Consider the following 10373-nt stretch of genomic DNA (forward strand, 5'->3'; position numbering starts at 1 on the left):
CAGTCTGTGTTCACAAAGAAAAGCATGTTTGTCATGCTGAGGTCAATGAAGGATTAGCTGGGTATGACCCTAGGTGCTGGAGTTTGCAACAAGTAAAGTTTCCTTTCAGGAAATAAAGGTGGAAATGCAAACCATGTCACAGTGTCAGAACACACAAAGGTATGTATATAGTCTGTCAGAAGACAAAGAGTCAAAAGCTTACAAAAGAGATACACGAGTTACCTCTCTGGAGTTTGAGGCTTGATAATTGTCTTTGTTGGAAGGAAACACTGAATCCTTAAATTTATGTCAGTTCAGTCAATGTCCTGCAGTGGTAAACACCTCTGCCAGGTGATCATTCATCCTCTCACTCTTTTATATTCTTCCTGCGGTTTATTTGAGGCTCTCACAAGGATAGAGATACACCTTCTGGGTTTCCAGACCACACATTAAGCTATTTCCAGTTTAATTATATTTGAATAACATCTTCTGTTCAAACCATAGTAACTCATGTCACACTTCTCAAAAACACTAAGAGACAGAGATTAGCCAACAACCCAACAATTCAAAATAGTCATAGTGTTATTTCCTGTTGTTATAAAACAATGAGGACATGATCTAAAATTATGAGACATGGACTGTCTTGTGCTGTAGTCTCTGTCCTGTCTGGCATGTTGTCTTTCATTTTGTGTGTGATGATGGATTGAATGTGTTTTTTAAAACCTGGCTGCAACCAAAGTTTGCCCTTGTGGGGTCATAAAATTTGACTTGCCTTGAGGGCATAAAGCAGAATTAGGTACATCTCCTTTAAAAGCAAAAGGGAAAAAAAAGCATCAGGTAAAGGACATGAATGTCAACTTTCTTAATGGCCTTCTAAAACTTAATATCAGGCTGTAATTCTTAAATCTGCCAGCCTGTGATTACTGTTCTCTGTTAGTAAAAGTTCATATTAAGGACAATGTCAATGCAAATTCCGTGAGGCAAATCTGAGTGTCAGTCATGCTGAAAATCATTAAGTTTGAAATGGCAGAAAAAAAAGGCATGAATATTATATCAGACAAACATATAAACATGTAGATATATGAAATCATTCATATAGCATTTATTAGAGAACAGGAGAAAAGTTGTGTTCTCTTCATCTTTCATCTTCTTGCAAATGTTTTCATAAAACGATAACAACATAATGTTATGTCTGCATTCCAGCATGCCAGAAATAAAGATGAAATATTCAGTCACATAATTTGCAGTCACAGGAGAACACACAGAGCCTCATTTAAACTGATGTGAAAACACTTTTATTCATGATGGGCAGCATTTGTGAGTGAACGTAAGAATTTTTTTTTCCCCGGCAGGCACGACAAAATAAAAGCCCTCTGTGAGATCGTGAGGTTTGTCAGCACTCCGTACTAATGTCAGGGTAAAGCAGAGTCCACAAAGAGGGCACTCAATCAAACAGCATTCTCTGTCTTAATCAGCTCTGTTATTATCTGTATGGTCTTCTCATCTGAGAAAAGAGCAACACAGCAAAGAGGTCACGACAGATCAGCACTGGTAAACTGTACCCACAAGCAAATGACGATGACATAAAATGAAAGAGAAGTGAGAGGAAATGGCAAGGAAGAATCTGGTTAAAAATGATAAATTTACCTTCTAGATTCATCTTGGGGTTCTCCAACTTCCTCTCCAGGAGGGAGTCAATCAGTTTGCGCAAGTGTTTGAAGATCACTCCGATTCTGACTGGGGCCTAGTGAGAAATGAGGGAAGACTAATATTTAACGCCATGCTCTCTGTTTACCACAGTATCTGCTATTAAGCAGCTTTGATCATACAAAATGACTGTCAAGTATTAATTCAGATTACATCTTGAATCTGTGTATGAAAGTGCAGCTTTGAGTTGTAAGTGATTAAATGCAGCCTTTTTTTGGCCCACAATACATGCAGTCTAGGAGCTTCTGCTAAAGCCACAGTATTCGTCGGTGGCTAATCACTCTCGAGACGGAAGCTCCATGTAGCCTGACCTGGAAATGAATCCATCCGTCCAGAGTGATGAGCCTCTCACGGTGCTGAACGTCAATATCACCGCCGAAAAGCAGCATGGGGAAAGGCGAGATCAAAGTAGTGTCCCGCAGATATACCTTAGAGTACTTCACCTGAGAGTAAGACGGGTAAACAGAGGTTTAAATAAACCAAGCGCATTCCAGTGTCACTAATCAAAGAGTAGGACAAGCCAACAGAGATTAAAATACTCTAAGCACACATCATGACACTAAACCGCATGCCTGCAGATATCAAATTATGTAAATACTGTACTGGTTAAAAACACACGTTCAGATAGGAAAATAGTTACACGTTGCTGAAAACACACGTTCAGATAGGGAAAATAGTTACACATTGCTGTCTTTTAAAAGACATGCGACAGAGATTACAAAATGTACACTTGGGATGTTTCCAAATAAAATATACCCGTGAAATCATATCTTTGTACGAACGTGGACCAATAACACTAACAGTAAAAGTAAGGCTTTCATGCAGACCTTCTCCTGGAAAAGCAGCCAGCCGTGAGTCTGCAGGTTGCGGTTGACAGAGGAGGGGTGGACCTGGGCTTTCCCCTGGGCTGTTTCTACCGTGCAGGTCACCTGTTCCTGAACGTCAACCGAGGGCGTGTAGAGAATACGGCCGACGCTGTCGTAAAGCCCTGCGGTCAGAACCGTGTTCAGGAGCGAGATCTCCGGTTTGGTCAGCGAACCAAGGCCCTTGGGTTCAGGCCTTGACTGTGAGCGAAGACCGTGAGCGGACTTTGAGGCGGCGAATCCAGCCTGCTCCACCATCCTCATCAGCTCCTGCTTTACATCCTGATGGAGACACAATCAATATGGGAACCGTTTCAGCAGCAGTCTCAGACAGACGGATGACTTTATTCAACATTTCCCAGAATTCAGTTCGGCAAAAGCGAATGGTCAGATAGATTTTAGTTAAGCCCGTTAATGTTCGACGGGAGCTGAAGCATCTAGGGGGTCCATTACCTCTACAGTGAGGAGGGCAGTGTGGTTCAGGAAGTTCTTCCTGCAGTACACCACTTCAGCCTGAGTCCCGTCACGTCGCGCTCTCTTCCAGCTGTGTGTGTGGATGAAAAACCACCATCAGAACATTGACAGAGAACCTTAAATGTTGTATGAGTAATTAGAGCAAGGGCTATCTCACTCTGAGATTATTTATCTTTTTCTTATGTTATCTTGGAACATTCAAGATATGTATTTACCCCAGGTAAGCATTGTAAATGGTCAGGTGATCAGAATTGGCCACTGCTAATGCAGACTTGGCCAGGTTGGCCTGCTCCTTTCGGCCCATGGGCGTGACAAAGGGGGACTTCTCTGACATTGCTGCTGCAATGGTGGCCTGTAAAGTCAAACAGAAAAGTAATAAATTACGTTTAGTGCAATTAAATTCAAGGAATCACCGATCAATATTTTCAGTATTTTCTCTTGTCAATATCACTTTGTAATTACAAGGTGGGAATAAGCAGATGAATGGAAGAGTCTTTGTTAACTAAGTAGTATTACTGAGGGAACTTGTTGTGGTCTGGGTGGAGTGCTATTCCAAAAGCATCACTCACTATAGGCTCCAGGCAGCCCAGGATGGCACCAAAGATGAGCATCTTGCCAATCTTGACATTGACAGGGAGGGTGGCGAGGTGGTGGCCCAGCGGGGTGAGAGTGTGGCTCTCCTGATGGCAGGCGCCAATTTTCCTCAGCAAACTCACAGCATTACACACCGCCTGCTGCTGTGGTGCATCCAGAGCTCGAGACAGGAAGTCCTCCGGAGAGCCATACTCACATTTCTGTGTGTGTGTGTAAGCACAGAGTTAGAAGGGTCAGAGTTAGGCTTTTTGAGCAGGAATGACAATCACTTGCTCAGGTAAGCCAAAAATGTAATATTCAGTAAAAGTACAGAGATGTGAATAATACTGTATGAAACCTTCGAGACATTACCATGATATGAAGACACAGTTCCTCCAGTGGAACTCTCAGTATCTCCGGGATAGAGTAGTCTATGAAACCATTGAATCTGCAGACAACAGACAACACTTTATACATCAGCTGAATGACAACCTATCTTTGAGTTTTAAAAACTGCCCAGTCGCGGAGTTAGTATGGTATCGTAGGTATTTCAGTGTTTTATTAGATGAATAAAAGTGTGAATCATTACCTTTGACACCTGTTTGTTTTGTAAAGCGCTTTTGAATTTTGAACAAACCTGTACTTGGTGTAGAGGCGGAAGCAGAATCCCTGCCGTACGCGGCCAGCTCTTCCCTGCCTCTGGAGGGCGCTGGCTTTGCTTACAAACGTCTCTACCAGAGAACTCATCTGACTGCTCTCATGATACCTGATCATTAAACGAGTGCAAGACCCCAGCACAGACGACAGTTGTGAACGAAACAATTGACAGAAAAATGTAGATTTCAATGGGAAAAATAACATTAACATTTCACAATGCCACATCCATAACAATGACACTACACTGCAGTGAAGAGTGATGTGAGTTTTCGGTTCTATAAACAATCGCGTTTTGTCATACCGATTCTCTTTTGTTTTTCCAGTGTCGATGACAAAGACCACATCTGGAATTGTAACTCCCGTTTCAGCAATATTTGTAGACAGTACTATCTGAAAGAGAAGAAGCAAGGTGTATTTTATGTCTTTCAGTCAAATAAAAAGCAGCAGTAAAGCCGGGCCATATTTTCTCTTACAGTACCTTTCTTACTCCAGGAGGGGGCACTGTGAAAGCAGAAGCTTGGTCCTGAGATGACAGGGTGGAGTGGAGAGCGACCAGCTTGTATCTATTAAAAAAATCAATAAACAAATGAATAAAAATGTACATGTACAGCTTTGCACTCCACAGAAGGATTTGGCAGGATGCACATTCCACATGTCTCGTTTAAAGATTATGCTACATGATTTTTTTTTTTTTTTTTTTTGGTAAGCACAGATGTGCTATGAGAAAATCACCTGTCTTTGGAGCAGAACCTCTTATCTGTGCTCAGGAGATCGTAAAGCTGTTGTATATGTGCCAGGCCCGGCAGAAATATCAGAACAGCACCGTCCACTTTTGCAAACTGAGGTGACTTGTCTGTAAAGAACAGACACGATTATTAGGGGTACATCACATACTTTAACAACCTGGGAAAAATGTATTATGTCCAAATGTATAGTACTAAAGATGTATTGCAGTAGGCTGTTTTTTTTTTACCCAGGTAGTCCAGCAGGTCAAGGATCAGGTCCATATTGATCTTGTTGGGGTTCATGTATTGCAGAGCATGGCGTGTGCGGCTGCTTAAGTGGTCCAAGTCAGGACCCAGGTCCACACCTGATCCTGAGTCTCTCGTTATCACCTCCTGAGCATGTGCGCGCACACACACACACACACACACACAAAATGTAGCAGTCAAGGTCTTCAAAACAGTATTATGGTGAACAACAACTGATGATCTTTTTTGGTAAAAAGACAAACTGAAACACTTTAATTATATATGCACAGAGTTCAACATTAAGACACAGATTAATATTTAGGTGTATATGACATAACTCACCTGGTACTGTAGACTCTTCCCTCCCTTCTGTGTGATACTGATACTGACCTCCTCCTCTTCTTCCACAAACTTCTGGGAGTAATCTGAGTCCTTCTCCAGAACATAGCCTGTCTCCTCCACTATGTCTTCCAAGTGGAACACCTGAGGTACAGATTAGGATGAAAACAAATCTTTGTAGAACCACAAGACTCAAACAATACAGGGCATAAAGCATCCATAACACAGACAATCTCAACCAAACAAGGTGTGGCTCTCCAGGAACAGTGACATGACTAAGACACTTACATCCACAGGGAAGGTTCTGCCGGGGATGTTGACCACGGGACAGTGATTGAAGTATTTGGCAAACTTATCACAGTCAACTGTGGCACTCATCAGGACCAAGTGCAAGTCTGAACGTTTCTGGACCACGTCCTTCAGAATAGTGAGGAGGAAGTCAGACTGTACGCTGCGCTCATGGACCTGAGACAGAGGGAACAGCATCATTCAGCAGCAATTTCTGGTCTTTATGCTACTCCAAAGTCTATCAGAAAGTCTCAGAGCAGATTTCCATTATATTCTAGATGCATAAGATTGATGACTCATTCATCCTATACAATGATTTTGTAACCATTCCTTTAGACTGTTCATTCATTGCCCAGATGACACATTGGAAAGTGTTAAAACCTGGATCAGTTTGTCGGACAGTCCACCAAACATCTCTCACCTCATCCACAATAATGTGAGTCAAGGAGTTCAGCAGACGATCCTGCTGCAGCTTTCTTAAGAGAACTCCAGTAGTGCAGTACAGCAGACGCGTTGCATCTCCGGAGCGGTTCTCCATTCGGATTTGATAGCCGCACAATGATGTCTGTAATGTAAGCACTACATCAGCAAACAGTTCAACTGTTTAATGATTACAGTGTTGTACCAAAACTATGACTAACTATGACATTTGCTTTCATCATCACGTAAACGACATTAATAAAACAGCTCTCTAGCATCCGGAGCTTAATAGGTATTGCTCACAAAGTTACCATTTGATGAGTAATACTTCTATGGCTTCTATGGCTGGTTCCTCACCCTGCCTCCGGGACCATCCTCACTGCCCAGTTCTTGGGACACTCTGCTGGCCAGACTCATGGCAGAGATCCTCCTGGGTTGAGTGACCACTATGTTGCACGGCTGAGCTGCGTCTCCTCCAGTGAGCAGGTCTCCCAGGATGAACTGAGGAATCTGAGTGCTCTTCCCGCTGCCCGTCTCCCCGGCGACCACCACGATGCGATGCCGTCGTAGCGTCTCCAGGATGCGCTCACGGTGTTGAAAGACGGGTAGCTGCTCCCTCTCGGTCAGCAGCCTGCGGGCCAAAGCTGAGCCACGGAGCTGTAACAGGAGAGAACGAGATGATTCTTCTGCTGCAGGCCCTCCTCGGCCCTGCGGTTCCTCCTCCTGCACGGCCAGGTTTTCCCAGGAGTCCTCTGGCACCTCCCCGTCATCCTTTTGCCTCGACTCAGGCTCAACCTGCTGTTTGTGGGCCTGCTGCTTGAGACGCGTCAGCAGTCGAGCGATGAACTGGTCTCTAGGTTTATTGATGGCAGATCGACTCTGTTCCTCTTCCTTCTGCTCACTGTCCCTCCACTCAAGCCACACATCACGATATGTGGGGGGGAGTAACTGGTGCACAGACTGAGAGAGAGAGAGAGAGAGAGAGAGTGAGAGTGAGAATATCACTAGGTAAACATATAAGAGATGAGTGACATAACACCAGCATGTGGAATGTTCTGGACACACCTGTCCTTTGACCAGGTTATAAAGGGCTAGTGTGGCTCCTAAATGCTGGGCCTGCATGCTGTCCTCAGTCAGGATTGTGGGGCAGACCTCCAGGACATCATCAACCCTCTGAATACGAACTCTGAGACACAGAGGTATCACTGATTACCAATCAGCCATGAGAAATCAGTGATCAGTATTATTTAAATTTAAATTAAAAATAAAAAGACTCAAAGGCAACACACTTGCATTTCCAGTATCTCCCAGCTGGAACTTTCTGGAAAGAGGGTGGAGGGCTTTTTGGTAGATTTTTCCTACACCAGTCAATTAGAAACTGCTTAGGTGACTTGCCAGTCCAGCTTCGTGCTGTGTAGTCAAAATTCCGGATGTCTTTGGGCTCATTCTTTTTTACTGCTAAACATGAGACCCAGAATAAATGTGTAAGTTAGACCCAACATGCATGGTGTTTCAAAACAGTGGAACAAATTCATGGAACCAGCACCTGACAAGCATCCATTGTAAGATTCATTCATCCATGCTAAGTGAAAACATCTCATGTTTGAATGTGTGACAAACACAGTGAAGTTATTAAACACTTGTCTTACTCTTCTCCACAGGGGGTGTCTCTGCTTGTTCAAAGAGGTTAAAGTTCAAATCTTCCTTCCCCTCTGAGATGGGAGCAGCCTTCTTCTCCTCTTTAGGTGTGTCTTTCACTTTAATGGCTGGATTAAACATAGGATGAGACTCTAGAGGTTTCATTTCTGTAATATAAGCAAATAAGACAGAGCAACAGTCAACAGTCATGGCACAAACTCATATTACTCACATAATAAAATATCAGCGCTGACACTGGCAGATCCACTGAATTCACCAAATAGAAGGATATTGTCAGAAATCCACGTAAGAGGTGTAAAGCAATGGTTAAGAGACAGTATGTAGAGTCTAAATAAGACAGTTAAATATGACATCCAGACCTTGTTGTATGACCCTGATCCTGTCCTGTGCTGTCCTCTGGGCTGTTTTGTCTCTTTTGGCTTTGGCTGCTGCAGCCATCTCCTTAGCATCATACAGCTGAGCTGTCAGCACCAGGTATCTGTCATTCTGAAATAAAAACCAATCCCAATCATGAGATTCATCTCATTAAGCATGAAAGAAAGGAGCAAACATCTCTAACAGATCTCTGATGTTGTGACTCACAGGATCAAATTTCTCCTCCAGCTCTGGATTGTATACACCTGTTCCTTTCTTGTCTTCTTCCTCGCTGCTGTCCTCACTGGACTGCTCAGCATACCTCAGGATCCACTCCTTCATGCTCGCGTCCTCATCTTTCACTGGAGCCTGTATTTTTTTTTTGTTTTTGTTAAAAGCAAAAACACGAGTTGTCAAAGCCAAAACAACACATCAGTGAAACTGAATGTTGTAAAACATTACAAAGCAAATGCAAAACAGTGTTTGTTAATGGTTCTTGGTACTGAGAGGGTGACTTACCTTTGCTTTCTGTTTTTCTGCCTCTTTTGGGGTTTCTGTCTTTGGCACTTGTTGTTTTCTATCTTCTTTAGGGGGTTGGAACTTGGGTCTGCTCTTGCGGTTCTCCTCTTGCATACTTTGACTAAAACCCTCGGGAAGCTCATCTGTTTCAGGTGAAAAAAGGAGAGTTCATGTAGAGTTAAACTGGGTTACACATGACAACAGGAAAAGCAATTACATTGATTGAGAACTTTACCATCTCTGAGATTCAGACAAAGCCAATCAAGTGCAGAGTGCAGGTCTCCTCCATACAGTACACTGCTCTTCATGGCCTCTTCAATGTGCCCAGTCTTGAAATTAAACCTCTGTAGAGCAGTGTATAGATCCTGCCAAAACACAACATACCACATATGTCACTGTAGTAACTTATAACATGAGGAGGGGTGTTTCCATGTGGCAGTGGAGAGTGATTGTCCTATAAGAAACTAAATGCAACAATGAATCTTTACCAGCAGCTTTTTAGTGGTGATTCTGCCTGATACTGGTCCTTTATCTCCATGTTCTTGTCTGCAATCATTGATCAACTTGACAACCTTCTTCTCCAAGTCTGGCTGAATGACAACCTGGACAACAGAACATAAAAATTTACATAAAACTAACATTTGGTGTAGGAGCTTGGATGCTCTTTAACAAAAATACACTTACTTTGAGAACTGACTTATCAGAGACCCCACTCGTGTCAACCTGAGAAGTGTTGGAGAGGCTGTATGTTTTAGGAGCTGAGGAAATGGAAAACATGATACATGAGTAACCTCATCAACAGCTAAAATATTCTCATTGGAAGACCACCAAAAACCAGACAGAGAGAGACGCACAGCCGTACATTAATCTAGGTTTACATATCTAACAATTAATTAGTAGAAGCACAATAAATATATTCTGTGAAACCTTTTGTTTTGCTATCCTTCGTTGAGGCTTTAGCAGAATTTGGCCTTTTCTGCTGGTTTTTCCCAGCGGATGAATCCGAATCGCCGTTCCCCGACGCGGGTCCAATGTTGCATGCAGCAGCCGTAGGAACTCCTGGCACTGCCGTTTTCTTCTTCTTACCACCCATTGATTCAGATTATATGAGGAGCAAATACTAGTAATCTGCTTCCATTGTGTTCACTCGATGTCAGTCTGACTTAAAAATTGTGTGCAAATTGATCGGCTCCGACAACACCACGAACATACAACATACACGTCAAGACAACATGATTCTGTGCCGGCCAATCAAATAGTAAAAATGGCTAGTAAGCTAGCTAGCTAACTGGCTATCAGAACGAGTGCCTGTAGCTGACGTCCTTTAAGTGTAATCTTGCCTTTATCGTTAAACCATTCAGTGATACTTTTAAACCCTAACTCATTCAGATGATGGTTGCATATATATGTGCCATTCAGTAATTACTCTTTAGGGCTGTAGTGTGACAGTCAATGTAGGAGAAGCCGCCTGGTTAGACATGCACAGCCACAGTACGTCAACACTGTAACAGCCACGTGAAGTTTGAAATCAGTGGCTAATGTTTTCTTCACGACCGCGGAGACTTTTTCA

At 43.0% G+C, this 10373-nt stretch overlaps 1 protein-coding gene across 1 annotated transcript; it reads right to left on the reverse strand.

Moving 5' to 3' along the window:
• Nucleotides 1–1427: 1427 nt before the first annotated feature.
• dhx29 (DEAH (Asp-Glu-Ala-His) box polypeptide 29) lies at nucleotides 1428–9896 on the reverse strand. Its single transcript, XM_030767909.1, has 27 exons — nucleotides 9731–9896; nucleotides 9488–9561; nucleotides 9292–9405; nucleotides 9039–9168; nucleotides 8804–8946; nucleotides 8513–8653; nucleotides 8290–8416; nucleotides 7921–8076; nucleotides 7561–7729; nucleotides 7337–7457; nucleotides 6629–7231; nucleotides 6273–6416; nucleotides 5852–6028; nucleotides 5567–5707; nucleotides 5227–5371; nucleotides 4986–5106; nucleotides 4732–4816; nucleotides 4555–4643; nucleotides 4234–4362; nucleotides 3969–4044; nucleotides 3593–3817; nucleotides 3239–3375; nucleotides 3003–3093; nucleotides 2514–2831; nucleotides 1998–2129; nucleotides 1627–1723; nucleotides 1428–1483 (listed from the first exon to the last, which is right to left on the reverse strand). Exons 1-27 carry the CDS (start codon nucleotides 9894–9896, stop codon nucleotides 1428–1430), a joined length of 4107 nt encoding a protein of 1368 aa, XP_030623769.1.
• Between the last annotated feature and the right edge of the window lie 477 nt (nucleotides 9897–10373).

Source organism: Chanos chanos, chromosome 3 (genome assembly GCF_902362185.1).
Source record: "Chanos chanos chromosome 3, fChaCha1.1, whole genome shotgun sequence".
Classification (NCBI taxonomy): Eukaryota; Metazoa; Chordata; class Actinopteri; order Gonorynchiformes; family Chanidae; genus Chanos; species Chanos chanos.

Excerpts from the sequence above, each read along its gene's own strand:
- dhx29 (XM_030767909.1), bottom strand. The coding sequence starts at position 9,896 with ATGGGTGGTAAGAAGAAGAAAACGGCAGTGCCAGGAGTTCCTACGGCT. Across the intron at positions 9,169-9,291 it reads TCACCACTAAAAAGCTGCTG|GATCTATACACTGCTCTACA; the intron begins GTAAAGATTCAT and ends GTGTTTTGGCAG. Across the intron at positions 6,029-6,272 it reads CTCACATTATTGTGGATGAG|GTCCATGAGCGCAGCGTACA; the intron begins GTGAGAGATGTT and ends CCTCTGTCTCAG.